The 25,339-nt window shown below is 43.6% G+C and overlaps 1 protein-coding gene across 1 annotated transcript in view; it reads right to left on the reverse strand.

Moving 5' to 3' along the window:
* LOC124620114 (inactive dipeptidyl peptidase 10-like) overlaps nucleotides 1–25,339 on the reverse strand; it is a 1,175,439-nt gene that overhangs the window by 379,496 nt on the left and 770,604 nt on the right. Inside the window, exon 5 of the mRNA XM_047146784.1 lies at nucleotides 18,449–18,501. Coding sequence (XP_047002740.1) covers nucleotides 18,449–18,501 — 53 coding nt within the window. The remainder of the gene's footprint in view (nucleotides 1–18,448; nucleotides 18,502–25,339) is intronic.

The raw sequence follows: 25,339 nt of genomic DNA on the forward strand, positions 1-25,339 counted from the left end.
AATACGCCAGTCACTACTCTTGATGAACTGTGGTATCGTTTTGAAGCTGCATGGGCAGCTGTACCCGTACACGCCGTCCAAGCTCTGTTTGACTCAATGCCCAGGCGTATCAAGCCCGTTATTACGGCCAGAGGTGGTTGTTCCGGGTACTGATTTCTCAGGATCTATGCATCCAAACTGCGTGAAAATGTAATCACATGTCAGTTCTAGTATAATATATTTGTCCAATGAATACCCGTTTATCATCTGTATTTCTTCTTGGTGTAGCAATTTTAATGGCCAGTAGTGTATAATGAACTTGATTTGTAAATTTGGTGGCGAGAGTACTCCACAGCATTTCCAGGACTGTCGCTTTCAATCAGGAGGAGAGACGCAATCGTAAAATGCCGCGCCTGCTTCGAGGCCGGCTGCAAAACCAAGGGGCATGACTTTTTATTACAGCAATCTCACCAGAAGCGCGCTAGATTTTACTGTCGGCCATTATTAAATCGTTCGGTAAGCTGCTTACCGGGGGATAACGGGGCAGGCTGACAGCGAGCGCCCCTTAATGAAACCCGCAGCGCCAGACACGGTGCTTAATAAACGAGACAGGGGCGACGGAAAAGTTCTCGAAACGGCTCCATCTGGAAGAGGGAAAGGAGGTCACCCGACACGAGATACCATCTGAAGCTACGCGAATTGAAATGTTGGCTAATTTCTTAGGAAGTCCCGTGGATGTCTTCAGTTGAGAGTATTAAGGGAGAAATCCAGTCACTGGAGTATCAGGCTGGCATTGCAGGTCCATTTCAAGAAACAGCTGCCAGTTAAAAGGAGTAAGTAGGTGGGGGAGGGGTGAGAAGGAAACTGGTGACACCCTTGCCATCGTCTCGCTACCCTACGCCCTGTCTCGCTGTCGCTAAACGGTTGATGGCGAAACATTTCGAGAAGAATATAAAAGGTACCTTACGTCGCAAGAATGATAAGATCTTGCTCTCTACTGGAGACACCTTTAACACTGTTTTAACTGCTTAGTTCGAAACTGTGTACAGCATCAAAGGGGCCACATTCTGGGCGATCAACGAATCACGTAAGACTTCATAACAAAATAGCTCTTGTCAAAAACTTACTTTTTCAGGAGAGTGAGAAAACGTTCTAAATAGTCCATAAAAACTTCGTGCATTTTATCCGCAGGATTTCGGGCAGATATCTTTTGAACAAACTCTTACGAATAAATAATGAGAAACCCTTCCTTTAAATAAAGGTATGTGCTGTTCAACAAGGTTCCTGAGTGAGCGAGGAACTACCCGAGGGCTGTTATTGCGTAGTCGAAACCGAGAGATTGGGTGGAATGCCATGAACGTCTCTCTGCAAACAGGCACTTCTGTTGTGGCAGCATCACATTCATGGTCAGTGCGGCTGTTCCCGGCGGAGGTTCGAGTCCTCCTTCGGGCAAGGGTGTGTGTGTTTGTCCTTAGCATAATTTAGGTTAAGTACTGTGTAAGCTTAGGGACTCATGACCTTAGCAGTTAAGTCCCATGAGTTTTCACACGCATTTGATATTTTCTGTAGCAGCATCAGCAGTCACTTGTACTTAAAACAGACATATGCAAAAGGGTTGTTGGACAGTGAACCAGTGCCATCACCCTCAATGCTCCCACTTCACGCAGTACTTTGCGCGACATTGTTGGTTTCATAACACTGTCTTCTCAATTCATTATACTGACCCGTCAATTGCCAAAGAGTAGACTGAAATAATTCAACGAGTACTATGAAGGCGACAATGAACTTTGAGGTTGACTGTCGCCTGCGTTCACACAAAAATGACAAGGGCTGTTTTTGTCAGAAATTATTTCGTCAAAGACTGTTTTTGTAGAGCCATCACATTTTGAGCTGCGGTAACTCAGAACAAGGGACGTTTCTGTCATATCTCATTAGAACAAATCGCGTCTCTGTTATGGATACAAGATTGCTCTGAAATCGTGAAAACGAAAAAAGCTGACTACGGTTGTTTTTGTTATGAAGTCTTTTTGTTGCACAACAAATGGAAGTGAAGGCCTTGCCAGGGTGGCAACAACGTCGTGTTTAGCCCCGAGAAACAGGGAGGGGAGACAGCAACAGCGAACACTGCAGAGTTCTTACAACGGGGGGTTGTTTATTCTGGAATTGGATTTCGCATGGTATTCTGCGAACCATGGGTGAAGGACAACAGTAAACGTACGTAAACTCCGTCCTTAGGCCCTGGCGGGCCCATCGGTGTCGTCATACAGCCGTGTCATCCTTCGCCATTAGCGTCGTTGAATGCGGTGTGTAGGGTCGTGGGGCCAATGCACCGCTCCACCTCGCCGTTCTTAGTTATCGTGACCTAAAAGTGCTATTGCTCGGTCAAGTAGCTGCCCACTTACCATCATAAGGCTGGGTGCAGCCCGTTCCAGTCGTTCCACCAAGCAAAAATCCCAGACAATACGTTTCGGACACGTTCGAAAAGACAGATGTCATTTTGATCTAACAGCCATAACGAATTAAGACGCAAAGGAATTACTGACATTAGCTGCGAGCGGGAATTGATTGAAATCAAGAAAGTTGAAAATTTGTGCAGGAGCAGGATTCGAACCCGGGTCTCCTGCTTCTTTGTTTTCTTGAAAGAAAATACTATTTTTTGTTTTATGTACAAGGGATTTCTGAAATCACGGACAAGCATACATTTTCAGTATCACTTTATGTGGTTGGTCGTTTACTAGTCGGTAGTTATAAATATTATGTTATTTGTGACAATAAAAATTTCTAGACTGCCAAATAACATTGTAAATTTAATAAAAGTTCATACGATTACACGTATTTTTCCCATTACATCAATTACAAATAGTAAAGAAAATAGCTATGTTAGAAATAAAAAAAATAAAAAAAACTGACGAGCGGTACTCGATCCAGCGACCCAGCTTGAGCCATCGTGACACAGCGGTCATCGCAACTGCATGGACCTCTCTAGCCAGACTCAAATTCTCAGCACTATTAATGTAGTGCCTCTTGCACATTATTTTCATCAATCGTGGCAATTCGCGTGCAGTTACAATGACCACTGTGTCAGGGTAGTGCAGTGATCAGAGCATCTGCTACTAAGTGGGAAATCCGAGTCCGAATTCCGTTCCAGCACAAATTTTCAACTTTCCCCATTGGTTTCAATAAATAGCAGCCAATATCAGTAATTCCTTTGTGTCTTAGGATGATTTCAGATTCCTAGATTTCCGGAAAGCGTTTGATACCATGTCCCGCTGCAGACTGTTAATGAGGATACGATCATACGGAACAGTTTCCCACACATGTGAGTGGATAGAAGGCTTTTTAAGTAATACGACCCAGTATGCTGTCCTTGACGGCGATAGTTTATCAGAGGTAAGGGTACCTCCGGGAGTGCCCCAGGGAAGTGTGGCAGGCCCACTTTTGTTCTCTACATGCCTAAACGATCTGACGGCAATGTGGGCAGAAGTCTGCGTCTGTTGGTAATGGCGCTGTTGTGTCCGGCAAAGGATCGTCGCTGAGTGACTGTAGGAGGATGCAGGATGGCAGACAGAACTTCTATTTGGTGTAATGAATGGCAGCTTACCCTAAATGGAGGAAAATTTATGTTACTGCAGATGGATAGGAAAAACAATCCTGTAATGTTCGAATGCAGTATTAGTAGCGTGCTGCTTGACACAGTACTGTCTCATAAATGTCTAGGCGTGAAGTTACAGAGCGATACCATGTTGGACGAGCGCGCCAAGTTGGTAGTAGGGAAGGTAAATGGGCGACCTCGGCTCACTGGCTGAATTTTAGGAAACGTTAGCTCATCTAGGAGGTTGCATGTAGAAAGCTAGTGCGACCTGTTCTTGAGTACTGCTGCAGTTTGTGGAATCCCCACCAGATCGGAATAAAGAAAGACATCGAAGCAGCTCAGAGGGGTGCTTCTAGATTTGTTGCCGACAGGCTCAATCAACAGCCGTAGACAACGTACTTTTCAGTTCGCTTGCAGACGCGGAAGTGTTAAGACGTGCTACGCGGTCGCTCTTCCGTGTGACGCTTGTGTTTACCTACTAGTGCACGCGCGTAACAGCTTTCGTTTGGTACGGTTTCCTGTTAGGCACATTAACACCTGACATTGCTATCGGTGACGGCAAGCCCCGCCATGTATGGTGGGGTGTATGGAGAAGGGGGTGGTGACTTCGACGCCCCTATGGGACAACATCAGCAACAGCCACCTGCCCAACGGCTACATCCAGATGCAGCACCCTTACCAGCTCCTCCAGGAACTACATTGGACAACACGACGGCTGTGATCAGCCACTCGTTAGCTGTTGTTCGGGGAGAATCTGGAATACAGCCGGCAGAAGAGCATATGGATTTATCGGAACAGGATTCCTCCAGCTTCTCAGCTACGAGAAACAAGCGACAAAGTGAGGTCAGTCTGGATTTAAGAAATTCCAAAACCTTCATAGCAGACGCTAATCAACTCTTACCTGTAACCGACGTTTCAAATGTAGCTGACCCCCTGTAGCAACTGCCTATGGGCTCACTCCTAACCGACATGCTGCAACTAACACCCCTCCTGTGGGACCTGCACCTACTCCGAGGTCTCTCAACTTTTACAAACGTACAGATAGAGGACCATTCGTAGTTTACATGGAATGTTTGGACAAAAACTTGGGCCGCTTGCACCCTATGGCACTAGGGAAATTATTGCATATTTCCTTGCCAGAAGTGAAGAATTCTATCCTTAACATCTCTTCAACAGGAAAACAAAAGTTAAGGTGGAACCGAAAACCCCAGACAAGGCTAATTTCCTAGTTACCAGTGAGGTATTAAAGTCAAAAAATATAGAAGTTTACATTCCTTCCTTTGTTGTCCATAAGCCAGGAGTGATCAGGAAAGTAGACACCAACCTTGAAGAAGCGCAGATTTTGGAATTCGTACAATCTCCCTTCCCTGTTGTAGGTGTTCGGAGGGTTACGAAGAGATATGGTAAAGACCAAATCGTTAAATTGCAGACCTTTTTGTTAACCTTCGACTCTCAAACCTTACCGGAAGCCGTGTCTATTCACGGAACAAGATGTCCCGTAGACCTTTATGTACCAACTGTCAGGCAGTGCTTTAATTGTCTTCGTTACGGGCACATCAGCAAACAATGTCGATCTCAGATGAGATGCATTAAATCTAGTGGTTCACATAATATTGAATCCTGTGTCTCACCTATCACTATTTGCGCGCATTGCGGGGGACAACACGCACCCACGGACCGTTCCTGCCCGGAATACCATATACGGCGACGAACTCAAGAATTAGTTACGTTCAACAACATTGACTTCAGGGATGCGCTGTCTATTGCTCGTATGCCAACCTATGCATCCGTCACTGGGGCTCAACAACATCACTTGCCGGCTCCGATCATTCCTGCTCCAACAAATTTGAGCTCTCCGGACTTTCAAAACCCACAACTCTTCCCGCCGCTGCCCGCCGCAAGCATGCAGAGTCAACAACGCGGAAGTGGGGACGCAACTCAGTGTGCAACTGTGCCCCAGCAGACACACGTCGCTTACTGGCCTCCCCGGCGGCAGGCGCAAGTAAACAACCAAAGTAACGTTCGTGAGTGGTCTCAGTACCGCAGCCTGTTACATCCCATGCAACATTCATTCACTCCTATCAGCCAAAATCCATACCAGCCTGCTGCTCACAGATTAGCAACCCCACAAGCGCCGAATCAACGACAGCCTCAAGGTCATGCTGTACTTATAGATAAGATAATAAATGTGATTGATATTGTCATGCAAATAGTGCTATGAACAATTCCGATATCCGGCACCTCGTTACTGGCACATTTCAATCTCTCTCTCCCTAAATTATGGCGGCTTTAAAAGTATTGCAGTGGAATGCGAGATCGGCTAATTCTAATAGAGAAAGCTTGCAACGAGAACTGTTCGTAAGTCAGCCTGATATCGTTCTGTTATGTGAAACTTGGTTCAAATTCGAACGAACTGTTCGCTTTCAAAATTATTCTATAGTAAGGGAAGACCGTCTCGATGGATGGGGCGGCGTAGCTATACTGATAAAAACTTCGCTGCCGCATCGACCACATCCGTTACACGTACCTGTCACCATCCTTGAATTAGTTGCTGTGGAGATACGAACTGCCCACAAAACCTTTACAGTTGTCTCGTTGTATAACGCTCCTCACCACAGTATCGTGGAAGATGACTGGAGACAATTAATAAGTCAGCTTCGTCCTCCCTTTATCGTAGCTGGAGACGTGAATGCCCACCATGTAGCGTGGGGAGGAGACGTGACAGATAGGAACGGCAAGGCCCGCATCTCGTGGTCGTGCGGTAGCGTTCTCGCTTCCCACGCCCGGGTTCCCTGGTTCGATTCCCGGCGGGGTCAGAGATTTTCTCTGCCTCGTGATGGCTGGGTGTTGTGTGCTGTTCTTAGGTTAGTTAGGTTTAAGTAGTTCTAAGTTCTAGGGGACTTATGACCACAGCAGTTGAGTCCCATAGTGCTCAGAGCCATTTGAACCATTTGGAACGGCAGGACCTTGATAAGCGTTATCGAAGATAATAACCTAGTGATACTCAACGATGGCTCTCCTACTATGATAACTTCACCTCTCCGTAGACCCTCCGCAGTTGATGTAACTCTTTGCACCCCCTGCTTTGCTGAAATATCTAATTGGTGCGTTAAAAAGGATTCAATGGAATCCGATCATCTCCCAATAGAGTTTCACATTAACGTCAACGTCGATACTACGCACATCTGTTACTCTAATAGTACGTGGAAAATCAAGGAAGCCAATTGGGCCTCTTATAGGGAAACGGTTCGGCGGGCACTCGCAAATACGAGACGTGACTTACGGGACGAAGATGCATACCCAGTTTTACTCAATGCTATGAACGTCGCATCCCTAAGAAAAAAGAGTTTACAGTAATGAAGCACCGTTCTCTTCCTTGGTGGAATTCTGAGTGCTCTCGGGAAGTTGCGAAGCGACGACTCGCCTTGAAAACCTATCGTCAGAATCCTTCATTGGACAACTTCTTGGCTGTACAAAAAGTGAATGCTCGAGTTACCAAATTCCTGAAGAAAACCAAGAAGGACAGTTGGAAACAATTTTGCCTGTCCCTAAATAATGAAACCAGTACGGCAAGCATCTGGCATAAAATAAAAGCTTTTAGAACAAGAAGACTGTCTTCCTCCCCTCCTGCTACCACGGCCTGGTTAGAGGAATTCATAGATACAATCGCTCCTCCCACGGTGCCATTTTTAAACCATCGGTTCCCTGCTGAAGAAAACCGCTATCATGTTCTCCTTCGTCCTTTCTCTATAGAAGAACTAAACGAAGCTATTAAAGTATCGTGCGACAGTTGCCCTGGCATTGATCACATACATTACTCTATGCTTGCACACCTGCCTATAGAAGCGAAAGACTTTCTCTTGAACATTTGTAATCAGTACTGGATGAAGAAAGACCTCATATCAACATGGACGATGCAAGTAATAATTCCAATTCTCAAACGTGGTAAAGATCCAAATGTCGGTACTAATTATAGACCTATTGCCTTGTCGTCGTGTGTTGCAAAAACTCTGGAACGAATGGTAAAAAGGAGACTAGAATGATGGCTTGAAAAAAGTAATTTGTTGCCTCGGAGTCAATACGGCTTCAGAAAAGGCAAAGGGACCTTGGATAACCTGTTTTTGCTTAACATGGATATCACGTCAGCCTTTCGAACGAAAGAGACAGTAGTGACAGCTTTTCTTGACGTTAAGGGTGCATATGATCACGTAGAAATACCGATACTCTTGGACAAGCTGGCAGGATTCGGAATTCCTTCACGGATGATCTACGGTATCAGTACCCTGATTACTCAAAGAACGATCTACGTCCGTTTCAAAGCTACCATGATCGGACCTTTTTGTGTCTCCCAGGGCTTGCCGCAAGATGCAGTTTTAAGTCCTCTCCTGTATACTCTATATACGCACGACCTAGAACGCATACTTACTCCCCCCACAAAAATCCTACAGTATGCTGATTATATATGTGTTTACTCTACTGCTGCTTCATATCTTCAGGCCAAAACGGCATTAACCACAACCATCGCACACATCGATGAGTGGCTCTCTATCAATGGGCTGGAGATCTCGGCTGAGAAATCAGCAGTCGTTCCCTTCTCCAAGTCGACGACAGCTCGCACTGAAGATCACATTACCCGTGGCAAGTACACCTTCCAAATAAAATCTCACGTTCGATTTCTGGGGATGATTTTTGACTCTCGGTTAAGCTGGGTGCCCCACATCCGATCCACCGTTACCAAGTGTGAAGAAGGTTTAAATGTAATCAGATCACTCACTCGTGTCTGGTGGGGAGCGCACCAGAGTGTTTTACTCACCATGTACCAAGGAATAATTCGAGCTCGATTAGACTATGGCTGTCAATTCTACCACACTGCGTCAAAGATTCATCTCTACAAATTAGATACTCTTCAATATAGAGCCATTCGTACCTGTCTTGGAGCCATGCGATCGACGCCCACCAACGCCCTTTTAATAGAAGCAGGGGAGATGCCCTTGAGCATTAGGCGCCAAATGTTATCGGACAAATTCTACATTCAAGGCATGGCCATTATGGACAGTTCCGTCTATCAAAGTAGAGACTGCATTTATCGACTGTGGATTGCATCCCACAGAAGGAATAAAGTGCCAGCCGTTTGTGCCAGCTTTGACACTTGGTCACCTGTCATACATTCTATACGGCGTTCAGCGCATCTACCTGTTTTTGAATATGATCTTCAAACGCTCTGCTCCCAGATTCCAGTCCATTATTTAAGTACGACCTGGCTGGACAGTACTAACGTCAACGTTGGCTTCAATCGTCTCTTTCAAGCACAATGGCCGGGGTTTCTCTGTGTATATACCGATGGCTCCAAAATTCCGCAAGAAGAGTGTACAGGATGCGCTTTTTTCTGCCCTCAGATCCAGATCCGCAAAACCTTCAAATTGCCTACGAGCACTTCTATTTTTACGGCGGAGACAGTGGCAGTTTTGGAAGCACTTAAGTTTGTCTCTAGCACTTCCTTCCCCAAGATATTGATAGTATCTGACTCGCAAAGCGTTCTTAAAAACATTCAGTACAGTCGATGGAAGAAAACGACCAACAGTTATATCTTGGATGTGATATCTGAATATATTCGCAGCACACGCACGGGCCGGACGATCCATTTGTTGTGGGTACCTTCCCACTCTGGTATCCTCTATAATGATGAAGTTGATGCATTAGCCAAACAAGCGGCAACGTTAGGCACCGTCCTGGATCTGCACCTTCCTTATACAGTCAAGGATCACGCAAGACAACAATAGCAGGAAATGTGGAACGTTTCTCAACAGACAAAAGGCGGTTATTACGCAGTGCTACAACCTCGGACTCCTTCACAGCCGTGGTTCATGAGAACACATCTGGACGGATCCACGATTTCTACCATCATAAGACTCCGCTTCAATCATGCCTCTTTCCCACAACATCTACATCGGATCAACGTTTACAGTTTACCAGCATGTGAGTGTGATCCTGAGTCGGAAGCTGATATCAACCACATCTTATTTATGTGCCCCAAATTTGACCGTGAACGGTTGATCTTTTTGAAGACTTTGCTGAGTATGGGCTACCATCTTCCTCAATCAGCTTCTTCTCTTTTGTTTACTAAAGACGTTCGTCAATATAAAGTGATCGTTAACTTCATCAAGAGTGCTGGTCACAATCTGTATGTTTTAATGGTGTACGTCAATTATAAATATGTCTTGCTGATGAAGATATTTCAGAATTGGTGTGAATTGTAAGCCGAGACACTTTTAATTATTTTTCAATTCAATTCAATTCAATTTTTAAAACAGTATGTACAAAACTGTAACAGTTAAGCTTTTTATTCTTGTAAATATGCATTTATGTATTTGTTTATTCAATTATGTGTACATTGTCACTATGTGTTGCCGATGACTAAATTGAGTACACACTCAAAGGCCAAATAAATAAAAAAAAAGTACTTTTCGCGAAACAGTTTTGAGTACATTTAGAGAACCAACATTTGGGGCTGACTGCAGAACGATTCCACTGTCGCTAACGCACATTTCGCGTATGGACCGAGACAGCAAGAGAAATTACGGCTCGTACAGAGGTGCATAAAAAGTCGTTTTTCTCACTATCGATTTGAGAGTGCCGGCTGCTGTGGCCGAGCCAATCTAGGCGCTTCAGTCCGGAACCGCGCTGCTGCTACGGTCGCAGGTTCGAATCCTGCCTCGGGTATGGATGTGTGTGCTGTCCTTAGGTTAGTTAGGTTTAAGTAGTTCTAAGTCTAGGGTACTGATGACCTCAGATGTTAAGTCCCATTTGAACCATTTTTGATTTGAGAGTGTAACAGGAAAGGAAATTAGGGTCAGTGGTGTAAGATATCCTCTACCAGACTTCGTACGGTGATCTCTGGAGTATGTCAGGAGGTGGAAACACTAAAAATACAACACGTTACCATGCATAATACGAGGTAGAAAACCGCTTGTTATTCAAAACAGTTTCCAGTCATCACGGAATAGATAAATATAGGTCATGCGTAGTTTACAAGGGAAGCTTCCTGCAAAATAGTGGCAAGATCAGGTAAAGACGATGGTGGTGGATAGTGACCATGCATCCTCCTCTCTAAAGTAGAGCGCAAAACAGTCTGTAATACAAATTTTGAGATCTGGTGACTGAGCTGTATGAACAGGGCATCTTTCGTCTTGGAACACAGCATCATCGTTCTTGAATGAACGTTATACCATGGGACGGACCTGATCAGCCAAAACGGTCACAACATCCTTGGCTGTGATTAGATTTTGCAGGGAAACCATGGAATCCATGGAATCCCATGATACGGCCTCTCAAATCAAAAATGAAACCCCGCTATGGGCGGAACGTTCCAGAACGATGTAAAGTCGAAGGGTCGGCAGCAGGGAAGGCTAATGGTCGGCTCCTTTTTATTGAGATACTTGTATGAAATTGTAGCTCATCTATAAAGCAGCCTGCGCATAGAAGACTAGTGCAATCCATTGCTGAGTACTGCTCGAGGTTTTGGGGGTCCGCACCAGATCAGATTAAAGGAAGACACCTAAGCAATACGGACGCATACTGCTAGATTTCTTACTTGTAGATTCGGTCAACACGTTAATATTACAGAAATGGCCCGTGACTTCAAATGGAAATCCCATGAAGGAAGATATTTTTTCCCCGTGAAACACTATTAAGAAAATGTAGAGAACTGGCAATTGTTGCCGATTGCAATTACAGCAAACTTCCTTCAAATGTGCATTCCGTTTGTTACAGCAGAGATTACAGTATCGTCTTACCCGCTATCGCTCGCATCGGTAGAAGAGAATTCAGGATGGTGTTTGTCGTAGAAGCAACCGAAATACAAATTCCTAGAGCGCCACGGACATACACTCCTGGAAATTGAAATAAGAACACCGTGAATTCATTGTCCCAGGAAGGGGAAACTTTATTGGCACATTCCTGGGGTCAGATACATCACATGATCACACTGACAGAACCACAGGCACATAGACACAGGCAACAGAGCATGCACAATGTCGGCACTAGTGCAGTGTATATCCACCTTTCGCAGCAATGCAGGCTGCTATTCTCCCATGGAGACGATCGAGGAGATGCTGGATGTAGTCCTGTGGAACGGCTTGCCATGCCATTTCCACCTGGCGCCTCAGTTGGACCAGCGTACGTGCTGGACGTGCAGACCACGTGAGACGACGCTTCATCCAGTCCCAAACATGCTCAATGGGGGACAGATCCGGAGATCTTGCTGGCCAGGGTAGTTGACTTACACCTTCTAGAGCACGTTGGGTGGCACGGGATACATGCGGACGTGCATTGTCCTGTTGGAACAGCAAGTTCCCTTGCCGGTCTAGGAATGGTAGAACGATGGGTTCGATGACGGTTTGGATGTACCGTGCACTATTCAGTGTCCCCTCGACGATCACCAGTGGTGTACGGCCAGTGTAGGAGATCGCTCCCCACACCATGATGCCGGGTGTTGGCCCTGTGTGCCTCGGTCGTATGCAGTCCTGATTGGGGCGCTCACCTGCGCGGCGCCAAACACGCATACGACCATCATTGGCACCAAGGCAGAAGCGACTGTCATCGCTGAAGACGACACGTCTCCATTCGTCCCTCCATTCACGCCTGTCGCGACACCACTGGAGGCGGGCTGCACGATGTTGGGGCGTGAGCGGAAGACGGCCTAACGGTGTGCGGGACCGTAGCCCAGCTTCGTGGAGACGGTTGCGAATGGTCCTCGCCGATACCCCAGGAGCAACAGTGTCCCTAATTTGCTGGGAAGTGGCGGTGCGGTCCCCTACGGCACTGCGTAGGATCCTACGGTCTTGGCGTGCATCCATGCGTCGCTGCGGTCCGGTCCCAGGTCGACGGGCACGTGCAACTTCCGCCGACCACTGGCGACAACATCGATGTACTGTGGAGACCTCACGCCCCACGTGTTGAGCAATTCGGCGGTACGTCCACCCGGCCTCCCGCATGCCCACTATACGCCCTCGCTCAAAGTCCGTCAACTGCACATACGGTTCACGTCCACGCTGTCGCGGCATGCTACCAGTGTTAAAGACTGCGATGGAGCTCTGTATGCCACGGCAAACTGGCTGACACTGACGGCGGCGGTGCACAAATGCTAAGCAGCTAGCGCCATTCGACGGCCAACACCGCGGTTCCTGGTGTGTCCGCTGTGCCGTGCGTGTGATCATTGCTTGTACAGCCCTCTCGCAGTGTCCGGAGCAAGTATGGTGGGTCTGACACACCGGTGTCAATGTGTTCTTTTTTCCATTTCCAGGAGTGTATAATGAAAGTTATTGCCCTGCTGGCACACGTATTTTTCAGAAGCGACACTGAAAAAAAAAAAAAAAAAAAAGCTTAAACTGAAAGACATTTTACTTTCTTCAGTCAGCTTTGACGCGACCCACGCGTATTTCATAATTCATGTGAAAGTAGGTGCATCTGATTGGTGCAGAATTAAAGAATGGATTTTTATGGATTTTTTCCCTCTTACGATTTAGCTATTAGTCTTTAACCTGCCTGTGGAAATAAACACTGGGTTGGCAAACTGGAGCACGTTTTGGTGGGATAGTTTTTACTGTACATGAGGATGATTTTCTTTCATCTACAAAGATTTGATCGTAAAGTGTGATCTAGTAACACGTACAAAAGAATGATGCATTTTTAAAAACTATTTGTGCAACACTTTCGTGAACTTCCCTGATTTCGTGCAGGTCACAATTATATTTTTTATTAACGAGACAATATTTCAATTCTTATTTGAACATTGCGACCAAATTTCCCTGATGGTTCTTGCATACATAAGAAAACGTAAGGGAATCCCTTTCCTGGCGCGGTTATAGTGTACTCCGTTGAAAAGAATGACTGATCTCGTTCAAATTGGTTTCCGCTTCTTTTTCCGCAAGGAATATTTTGTACGTTGATTGCTACCGGCAGCCAGTTTCATCGGTATTAATTACATTCTGCGGCTGTTTGCTGATGATACTGTGGCGTATGGGAAGTTATCGTCGCTGAGTAAAGCTAGGAGGATAACTTAGATGCGCTGCTACATTTGTTATTGGTAGATTCGAACAACACCCAAGTATTACGAAGACGTTTCGAGAACTCAAATGAGAATCACTGGAGGGATGTTGACATTCTTTTCGAGGAGCACTATTGACAAAGTTTAGAGAGAGGCTGACTGCAGAACGACTCTACTTCTGCCAACGCACGTGTCGCTTAAGAACTATGGAGATAAGATTAAGGACATTAGGGCTCTTACGGAGGCATAGAGACAGTCGTTTTTCCCTCGCTCTGTTTGCGAGTAGCACAGAAGAGGAAATGACTAGTAAAGGTACAGGGTACCCGCCACGACGCACGGTACGGTGGCTTGTGGAGTGTGGATGTAGATGTAGTTAATCGTGGTCAAAAGTAGGGGTTAGAGCTTTCGTCTGTATCTGGAATCCTTCAAAAATTGCTAAGACTTCGCCCAATGTTGAGAACACTTTGGTGCTGTCCGAATATTTGGAATAGTAACTATGAAACATAAGCGTAATTTTTGAAGGAAGTGATATGTGTACCAAGTTTGGTTGAAATCGGTGCACTAGATTGGAAGATGCCGAACATAACATGCATAAAAATGGTTTATTGATAAAATTACTACGGTGAAAATGACTACTTTTGAAAAAAAAATTCGGGACCTTCGCTATTTTATGCTATTCTGTACGATGATACTAAAGAAAAAGAAGTACACGGGCAGAGTTCGAACCCGTACAGTCACTGTGGTGGCCGTGAACCCGAAGCCTCTGCGCTATTCTCGCCCAGTCGAAACATTATTAATGTTACAGGTAAACGAGGGACGCGTGAAATGTCAACATCGATTATCTTGGCAACTACTGGCTGTTGCACGAAAAGCCGCTAGCTATGTACTTGGGACAGGTACCTTCAAGACCAGAATCCGTGAACAGCAGGTCTGATGGTTCCCTTCGAAGTGTACCGTATTGCACTATTTCATCAACTAGTTTCCAGTACACCCTCGTGGCACTGGTTCTGTGGATTGTTACCAGCTGCCATACCCATCACTTTCATATGTATTATATATCTGTAGGACATTATGTCCGCAGAAGCCCTAGTAACTCGCCAGTGAGACCTGTGACGTAATCACGGACGCCGTATCCGTGTACTCGGAGGCTTGACTTGCCAGTCTCCGCCGCCGTCCGTTATAGTGAAAACTCGTTACTGGAGTCTGTTGTCGGGTACAAGTGGACTCGATAGTCGACACGCGTAGGAAGGAAAGCGAATCCACGAGTCCGCAATTATAACCGTACGTATAGGGAAGTCAGAAACAGTCTGAAGAGTTTGCAAGGGCGCTGCAGGGTAGGTTGTGCCGAGAAATAATTGTAATGAAAAAAATTCGATACGTTGCGCCGTTTCCGAATTAACTAGCTTTGAGGTTAACCAGTCAGGTCGCTGTGGGCGGAAATTCAAGCGGCCCGCCAAATACAGTTTTCAGCTGCTCTCATAGCGCAGATGATACCGCACAAACTGCTCAGCTTTTTGGTCAGGTTTGACCCTTACTAACGTCCTACGTCCAATTTTGGTATCACTCTCTCATGCGGTCGTAGGAAACCAAACAGACAACACGTTTGGTGATACCGTCTCTGTCGGGCTGCTTGAATTCGCTTTGCAACAGCCTGATTGGCTAACTTCAAAGCTAATTCACCAGGAAACGGAACAAGATCTAATTTTTTTCTTATCAGTTATTTCCAAGGCAGTAAGTGATATGTGTACCAAGTTTGGTTGAAATCAGTGCAGTAGATTGGAAGATGCGGAACATAACATGCAGACATAGATACAATACGTATGCATTTAGAGGCTGTGGTTCGACACAGAACCACAATTTTAATGTTTCTACTACGTTGCCTCTACAACCCATAGAAGCTTCTAATAGGAATATTCTCAAACTCCCCGTGTATGTCAACTATTGTCAATTTGATGTTTCCGATGCTACAGTGTAGTGCAGCAATTACAATCCGATGAAAAGCGTAATGTGCATAAGCAATAGTACAAAATTACTCGTCATATTTTCGCAGTGAACGACGGAATAGTTTTGAGAGTTCATGACACATAGATGTGGGCCTAACTGCTACTAATCAAGATCTATTACACGTCCTGGATTTTTTTCAAAGGGATGCTAAATCAGTACATCTCTCTGCACGATGCGAGTTTGGTTTGTAACACAGATGGACGATATACCACAAAGGCAACCACTTTCCCTTTTTAATGTGCCAATATCTGTATCCACACCTTTCAGCGTTGGCCAAACGCACCAAAAGCCTGTACACTTCACTAAATAAATCAAGCAATTCTCCAATATTCCATTGGTATATTTATGAATGATTGGTGTGAAACATTGGTATAGGTGGTTATTGGTCGCGCCAGACCGCTCGTGAAATTTTTTTTTTTAATTTGGCTAAAAATATTGATGAGGTTTGTAGTTATTGACATTGACTTAAAAGAGTCTTCAAAGCAGAATTCACATATTCTGTATCCTGACGGTGGTGATTATTTGTTTGTGCACGTTGGATAACTGGTAGACACCGTTTGGCACGTTGTTTAAGTAGGATATTTAGGTACAAAATTAAGTTTAGTGTTAAAGTTATTTTTGACAATGAATAAGTTGGATGATTTTTTGGATGCAGCTTATATAAGGTATATAGTTAGTGATAATCTTCCAGAGGAGAATGCTATTCCTAATGACAATCTTGCTAGCATATTATCAGGACGATTCTCTTCCTCTCAGAATTCTGATTTGGATGGTAGTAATTTACGTGATTCTGAAGATATTCCATGTGCACAGGCATCTTCTGTCTTAAAAGAGTGTGATAGTTCTGCAAATGAAGTTGAGCCAGTTGCCGGTCCGTCTAGAGTTAAATTTTGTGGTGTTGGTAGACGTGGTGTTAGGCGCTTAAATTATGACTCTGGTTCCCAAGATGGCGGACCGGCGCGCGATTCATATTCATATTTAGAACTCCTGACGCCCCTGGACAAGAAGATCTTTGCTGCCTTACCCCATTCCCCATACAGACTTGGATACTGGTATTTATTAAAGTTTGCCTAACGTGTGGGCGTGTTTTTGTCTGTGTAATACTTAACTATGAGTTGCAAATCGAGAAACTTGCTTTTATAAAAATATGAAATAGAAATACTTAATAAAGTGTCATACAATAAATATAAAATGCGTACACTATAATTGCACTTTTATTAAAATTAAATAGAAACAATACGAACAAGTTGCGTTACAACATATGTATTCGCAACTGCGAATATGATTAGACTTCAGTTGCACAATTTACTAACGAGATATGAATGGGACTCGAACCCGGATATCCCGCTTTACGTGAGTGGTTGCCTTAACATCTTCGGCTATCCCAGGATGCCTCCTGGAACGATCAAAACCTCCATATGTCAACGTGCTGCTCTCGAACAATTGCTGTGATTCCTGCACAGGGAGAGACTAATTTATTATTGTCGCGGCCTTTCTATGCATATATTACTATTTTGCAGTGGCTGTGATCCACGATGTTCCATGAAATGTCCTTCAAACATGCATACATGTCTGGAGGACTTTACACTTCAAAAGTTACAAAGGGACAAAACACTGATTATTTAAATAACAAGGAGCTTTTTCGTTTCCCCGTCATTAGAAGACAAGATTACCATTTCCTCGTAGTCCAATTTCATGTGGTCAATAAATTCAACATGAATTCTTTGAGGATTTTGTAAAAATATCAAGGCGTGGAACTTTCTTGAATGCTTCTTCATCTCTTTTTTTTCGCTGTCGTCTTCTCCCAGTCACTTCCTTCAGTGATTATTACATCAGGAATCAAATTATAAGTCATTTACCACTTCACTTAACGAACTAAAGCAAACTGCATTCAGATGATCGCATGAAAACCGTACAGACATGAATCTGTTTCTCTCTGCTATTATATGCGCACGTAAAAGAGTTAACAAACAGACGATCACAAGTTAATTCGTTATTTGACTCGAAGAAGTTAAAAAACTCCGTTTATAAAACACACCCAGAAAGATTAACAATAGTGTTGTTTTGTTTACGCTAGGAAGAAATGTGCAAGGATATCCACTGTTAAGAGTTTAATAACAAAACGAAACCGAGCTGGTGCGGATGTACCTTAACGTCATTTCAACAACATTGTAACATAATTATCAACAGAAAATGAAAAATGAAAGAACGCTCTGGCATAAGTTATAAAAATAACTAATTAATGTCCGTATATCAAACTATTTCTTGGCTTTGCTAATAATATGAAGAATAAACGATACTACGTAACACACTTCTGGATGTGCGTCAACTAATATTTCCAGTGAGTGAGAAATTTAAATTTTAGGAATGTGAGCGTGGCGTGGAAACTAATCAGCTCTGCGAATTAGGTATTTGTTTGTTTGTTTGATGCCCAAGGTTTTTCGTACAGTGTCCTACAAATACTGCAGTCCACTAACACATGCCGCCCTGGGCATTTGCACAGCTAAACCCATCTCCAGTTAGTTTCGAATTTTTGTAGGGGGAGATTTCGGGAGGGGGCGGGGGGGGGGGGGGGGAGGGGGTGAAACGCTTCGCGCTGGGTACGCCCTCGTTGTTATCAGATACAACAGCAGTGACACTTTAATATTACGTTCAAACAGCAATACAGCTGACTAACATGAATCGTTCAGTGGCAGCACTCCCCAGACGTCACAGCAGAAGTAACAGGGAGTAATTGAGCGTGCGGGCACATTTATGTTGTACGCTTATTTTTCAGGAAGTAAATGACAAATTGTCAAGAAATAACGACGACTTTAGCGTCTACTTACTGTGTTTCTACCTCGTAGACGTGGTAGCTCGCCTGGTAGGAGTAGCGCCACACCTGTAACAATGAACTATATGTCAGATCACATAGCAGAAAGAGTGTCGACCGTAGTACAAACTGACACTTCACATCCACTTGCTGAAATAATGTAACTTATTTTATAGATATTGTTACGTCGTTGATGTTGTGTGTGTGTGTTGTCAGTCAGGTGCTTTCTTGGTGAGGTACTGTGCAGCAGAAACAGATAGGCACTGAAACAAAAAGGAAAGATCAACGACCTACAGGAACTGTTGCAGGATGGCAGTAAAAGTGCGTTAGCCTTACGAAGGAACCAAGGAGGAGAATGGAAAATGGCTTGCGAAATGGAAACTTGTGGGGTCGCAAGTTATTACGCGATAACATTCAGTGCAACATGGCCCGCTGTATTGGAGCTTAGGAAGCTGCAAACTTGTGTCTTAGCCGTGACTCAGAAGCACAGCTGTCGCTGCTAGGCAGCGTGAGAACGGCTCCTGTGACACTTCCAGCGTCTGTATACTCACCTCCTACGAATCTAAATAAAACACAGTAACTATGGACAGATTATTTTCAAATTTGGTATACTAGTTTTTGTTATTCAGAAGGAGGTCTTCACAAAATTTCAAAGTCGTACATATTACAGTTTCGGAGATTCAGAAAATCACCTAAAACACCCTAAACCGACACTTAGACTACAAAACTCAGATAGGAATAACAACAGTTTGTCTTTTAGTATCATTTGAAATCATTACTATGTTCTCAAAGTGCAGAATGATTTTATTTTCAAAATCTAAATTATTTTTCATTTTTGTAGTATAAAATTCACAAAAATTATTATCTGTTTATTAGGTTGTTGTGTGAATAAATGATAATGAGTGAGAGTGTGTATGTATGACATCACTACAATATTATGTACAACATTACGTAACTAGAACGTGGGAAAGTTGTGTTTTACCCACATTGGTTATGACGTATGTCTAGGTGTGATTGCTTTTGTAAGAAGGCAACCCGAATAGCCGTTTGCAGAGTAATCGTTTTCTAAATTTTTTTCAAGATTAATTTTAATTTCGTTTTGTTTTATTAACATTATGTAAGTATTTGCATTTTGTAAGAGGCAAATGCTTTTCTGAATAGTGATTGGCTTAGGCGAGTTTTGCTGAGAGAATGATCTAGAAGGATAATTTTGATTGGTCCGTCAGACTGATCAGCTAATCAGAATTTAAAAAATGGTTCAAATGGTCTGAGCACTATGAGACTTAACATCTGAGGTCATCAGTCCCCTAGAACTTAGAACTACTTAAACCTAACTAACCTAAGGACATCACACACATCCATGCGCGAGGCAGGATTCGAACCTGCGGCCGTAGCGGCCGCGCTGGTCCAGACTGAAGCGCCTAGAACCGCTCGCCCACTCCGGCCGGCTTGTATTTCTGGCTGCTTTCCGTGTGAAGTTGTATGAACTGAGAACTGAGACATGTAGATTCGTTAGTTAAGTAAATGTGGACTTGATGGCCGATTTAAATCTATGATTAAGCAAATAAGAAAGACTTGCTTTCGAATTTTCAACAATTTCTAGTGACAGAAGCACCAACATTACCACCCGATATGTACTATGAGATAATTGCAGGACAGCAGGGTACTAGAGTTTACACGGACTTGCAACGCAAGTACATGCGTTGTTTTTATCAACGCTGCTTTTCCGACGTCTAAACAGTACGTACGTTTGCTGAGAAAAGGGATGGTGAGCGGACGCTGTACTGAGGTAGGTGGATTTTTGCAGTTGAACAGTGCACAGTACGACGAACGAAAGAAAATGTAACCCGACCCGCCGCAAACTGACAGAAAAGATTGTAAAATGAGGGTGCGATTGAGACGTCTATTCTGAACGTTGCACGCCGCCAGTCACTTCGTATATAAATTTTGCAGCAAAATTTTGTGAATTTAGAAGACTGTGTACCAAAACGTAAATGCGATGATCTGTTTGTCATTTTCGGTTTATAGAACGGTGGTTTCACGGTTCTAATAATAATTATTTGAGTATCTGTCATTCTAGTACGTGAAATTGTTATTGATTTAATTGCGTTTTTCTGAAAGCAAGTTACGGAGTTAAGAAAAACATGAAGGAAAAGGAATTGAAAGATTAGTGGGAAATGCTATCAGCTACGATATAATCTGATATTTCCAGAATCACAGATCTGTAGATCGTAGACAGATAAAAGTGTCTTGATGTTTCGCATTTACGGCAGCTGGTACGAATTCAGAGGAATATCTCAAGTCTGCGGATACTTGATGGGAACTGTAAAAGTTGATGAATCGGATCCACGGTTTAATCGCCCAAATTTTGTGAGTCAAACCACTACGTAGTAATTTTTCATCTCTGCTACTCTAAATGATCATTTTTCAGTATAGCATTAAGTTTCTGTTCTTCCTGCCTTTTCTTATAATAATTTAAGGGGACTACTTGGCTTAATGTCAATCGATTTAAAGTCGAATCAAAGTTATGTTCTTCATTCACTTGTTTTAAAGAATATACCACTTGTTGTTGGCGTAGTTAATTGTGTTCTAATAAATATATTTCTGATTCTTTTCTTTCATTAATTGGTAATCTATTTCTGTGTTATAATGTCTATCAACTGGGACAGGTTAAAGTTTTTTTATGAGAGCAGATCATTACGTATCTATAACATTTACGCAAAATTGTGGCATTATTGAGGAACATCACAGTACTGTCTATATGTTAGCATTGCCGGTAATTATTACGATGTGAATTTCACTTGTCCAGAATCACATGCAAGTAGTCAATAAAAAAGAATCCATAATACAGCAACAATTCGAAGCTGATTTATTGCAAGATTCACCAGATGCATTAAGATTAGAATTTAGAATCATTATTTATCACGCTGGTTCTGACGCTGCCGTGTACGTTCCTATCCGCGATTATGAGGGTTAATGCATATATCGATGTAAATATCATGTATATTCACTACGATTAGAACTACCGACTGCGATATACTTAAATACACCACTTAATGCTATTTCATTCTTATTGCTACCAGAAATACGCATGAAAGAGGACTTATAAAATAAATCATATTTTTCTTTATTTACCCGGCACTTTCACGGTCACTTAGTTTCCTGTTTCATTCAAAAAATAGACTCCAGGAGCTGTCAGATGCGGAAAGAAGCCGAGGGACTGCTAGATCCATATATACGTAAATTGCAGAAGCAATATTATACAGGATAGAAACAAGTTCTGCTGCACGTAGCAACCACTGGAGTGATGGAGGTTTTTCATAGGACATGTTAAGATAGGCCACAACTTCAGGGTGTCCCACCAGGAATGGTAACTACTTAGGGACATGAGAGGGACGATCATTAGAAGGAAAACGTTTAGTAAACATGGATCTAAAATGCGTACCTTAAGGCCATGAGCACTTCTTCATCTTCGATACTGTGAAATAAATTCCTGCTGTTGCAAACTCTCTGCTTTCCGTATTTTGAGAGGTGGTAGTTTGGACCAAAGCTAGAAAAAAATTTCCAGTAAACATGCTCTTTAAAGTGTTGACCTCTTGTTCGTCTTCGCTACTGTGAAACACATCTGTACTGTTCAACAACTACTCATAGCTCTTAAGGTCTGCATTTTGGAGCTCATGTCTACAGTACGTTTTTGCTTCGAATGTCGTTATCATTAGAAGCTTCTAGGGCTTGTAGAGGGTGCTTAGTAGATACGATTTTGATGAAGAACTTGTATCCGGATATGTACCGTTTGGATGTAAAATAAGTTTGAAAATCGCGTAACTTTCAAGTCTCCCGCTTTACTGTACGTACACAGCGGAAACAATGAGCTCTGACCGTTGTGTTCTACAGAAGCTCGTGGAGTGGGCAATATTCCGACTAGTCGTCGTCGGGTTCTCTTCTAAGTGGCGAAGGCTCTCTTCTCCAAAGTTGAGAGTGCTGCGCATCTGTGCAGCACCACACCCAATCCTCCATACTGTAAACATACAGCAGCTATTGTTTTAGTTGGACGAAAATGATTTGCGATGTCATATCTATGCCACTAAACATGCTCTGTGTGTAACATGGAGCTTCTGTTTTCATATTTTTATTATTGTGTATGTTCGACCCATTTCCATGTTTTATGGGAAACTTTCAAAAGTTGTAGTTTCCATGTATGGACAGGTTATGGCCCTAGAAAAATTACGAAGCTACGTCATCTTACCAAGAGGTGTGAATGTCAAGGCGTGTGACAGAGGTCAGGCGCTAACTGTAAACTGGTTGCTGTAATTCACGCTTTTAAATTCTTTCGTGTCAGTGGGGCACGTGATTAATTCTTAAGTAGTTGTGTATAGCCTGACTGAAGGTTGTTACGTGGTTGGTGCATCAAACACTATATATAAAAAAAACAGATTTTGTTTATTCTGCAAAACTAAAAATAATTTTTGGGGGGTGTGTTATGTTCGGTGTCCGCCGCTGAGTTTATGTTATGGGTGCCCTTGCACACATTACGAAGACAAGCCGCGAACTGGAGATTTCATGCGATAAAGAAAACACAACCAGTATGCGTTGATTATTTGTCGTCCATCAGCAGAAGGTTGTGTCCACCGAGCTGTTTCTACGACTCCTTAGCGTGTTGAGCTGCCCATGACAAGTTGCCGCAGCCAACGACGGCGACGTGCTTGCTGTTGTGTTTTTCCCTAAGGCTTCCTGACCAGTGTACAGGAGAACATTGAATTCTTAGAGTCCCTGGAGCCGAGCGACCGCTGCGGTCGCAGGTTCGATTCCTGCCTCGGGCATGGATGTGTGTGATGTCCTTAGGTTAGTTAGGTTTAAGTAGTTCTAAGTTCTAGGCGACTGATGACTTCAGAAGTTAAGTCGCATAGTGCTCAGAGCCATTTAAACCATTTCTTAGAGTCCAGGAGCCATTCTCAAGTTTAGATTTACCAAGTTCAAATTCAGATCAACAGTCTGTGTAATCGCGTCCAGAACGTGAAGTTCATCGGAGGTGAGGGTATCATCTGGAGTGCCCCAGGGAAGTGTGGTAGGTCCGCTGTTGTTTTCTATCTACATAAATGATCTTTCGGATAGGGTGGATAGCAATGTGCGGCTGTTTGCTGATGGTGCTGTGGTGTACCGGAAGGTGTCGTCGTTGAGTGACTGTAGGAGGATACAAGATGACTTGCACAGGATTTGTGATTGGTATAAAGAATGACAGATAACTCTAAATATAGATAAATGTAAATTAATGCAGATGAATAGGAAAAAGACAATACTCCATTAGTAGTGTAGCGCTTGACACAGTCACGTAGATTAAATATTAGGGCGTAGCATTGCAGAGCGATATGAAGTGGGACAAGCATGTAATGGCAGTTGTGGGGGAGGCGGATGGTCGCCTTCGGTTCATTGGTAGAATTTTGGGAAGATGTGGTTCATCTGTAAAGGAGACCGCTTGTAAAACACTAATACGACCTATTCTTGAGTACTGCTCGAGCGTTTTGGGATCCCTATCAGGTCGGATTGAGGGAGGACATAGAAGCAATTCAGAGGCGGGCTGCTTGATTTGTTACTGGTAGGTTTGATCATCACGCGAGTGTTACGGAAATGCTTCAGGAACGCGGGTGGGAGACTCTAGAGGAAAGGAGGCGTTCTTTTCGTGAATCGCTAAGGAGGAAATTTAGAGAACCAGCGTTTGAGGCTGACTGCAGTTCAATTTTACTGCCGCCAACTTATATTTCTCGCAAAGACCACAAAGATAAGATAAGAGAGATTAGAGCTCGTACAGAGGCATATAGGCAGTCATTTTTCCCGCGTTCTGTTTGGGAGTGGAACAGGGAGAGAAGATGCTAGTTGTGGTACGAGGTACCCTCCGCCACGCACCGTATGGTGGATTGCGGAGTATGTATGTAGATGTAGATGTAGATGTTCTGAAACAAATTTCGGTAACTGATGAATTAGAAAATCATGTTCTTGCAGTTACAGGTCAGATTTAATATATTAAAATGGCGATGCAAGTTGTTTGATAGTAAGTGTGAATCTTACCCTCGTGGCGTCATAATCCAAGGGTTGTTTAACAGACTTATGAATAGTGGTGGTATAGAGATGTCTACATCAGTATTTTTCCATTTGTTCAATGCGTTGTTAGTTTGTCTACTGAAATGGGCTAAGAAACTGTTAAACTCTTACGATTCTTTATTCGATTAGAACACTATATTGGTATCGTGGCATTTTTCAACAAGATAATGTTGCACGTCACAAGGGCAGGAGTCTGATGGAGTGGTTCGAGGACACAATGGCAAAGATCCAATTGAAGTACTGGCCTCCCAGCTGGCCAGAACTAAATCCGATCGAACAGATCTGGGATGTGATTGAACGTGGCGCCAAAGCTCATCGCGCCCCTACCAAGAATTACCGGGAATTATGTGACATGTGTGAGTAGCTGTGGCGTCAGCTCCCTCTACGAAGGCCTCATTGATTCCATGCCATGACGTGTCGTCCCTGTTATCCTTACCAGAGATGGACATAATAGCTGTTAGGTACGGGGTCCTAAAACTCTGGCTAATCAGTGTAAGTGGTTCATGATATCCCGTATACTGGTACTGGGACAGATTTCACGTCCACTGATCAGATACATGTACACTACTGGCCATTAAAATTGCTGCACCAAGAAGAAATGCAGATGATAAACAGGTATTCATTGGACAAATATATTATACTAGAACTGACATGTGATTACATTTTCCAGCAATTTGGGTGCATAGATCCTGAGAAATCAGTACCCAGAACAACCACCTCTGGCCGTAATAACGGCCTTCATACTCCTGGGCATTGAGTCAAACACAGCTTGGATGGCGTGTACAGGTACAGATGCCTATGCAGCCTCAAC

The sequence above is a fragment of the Schistocerca americana genome, chromosome 6 (genome assembly GCF_021461395.2).
Source record: "Schistocerca americana isolate TAMUIC-IGC-003095 chromosome 6, iqSchAmer2.1, whole genome shotgun sequence".
Taxonomy (NCBI): Eukaryota; Metazoa; Arthropoda; class Insecta; order Orthoptera; family Acrididae; genus Schistocerca; species Schistocerca americana.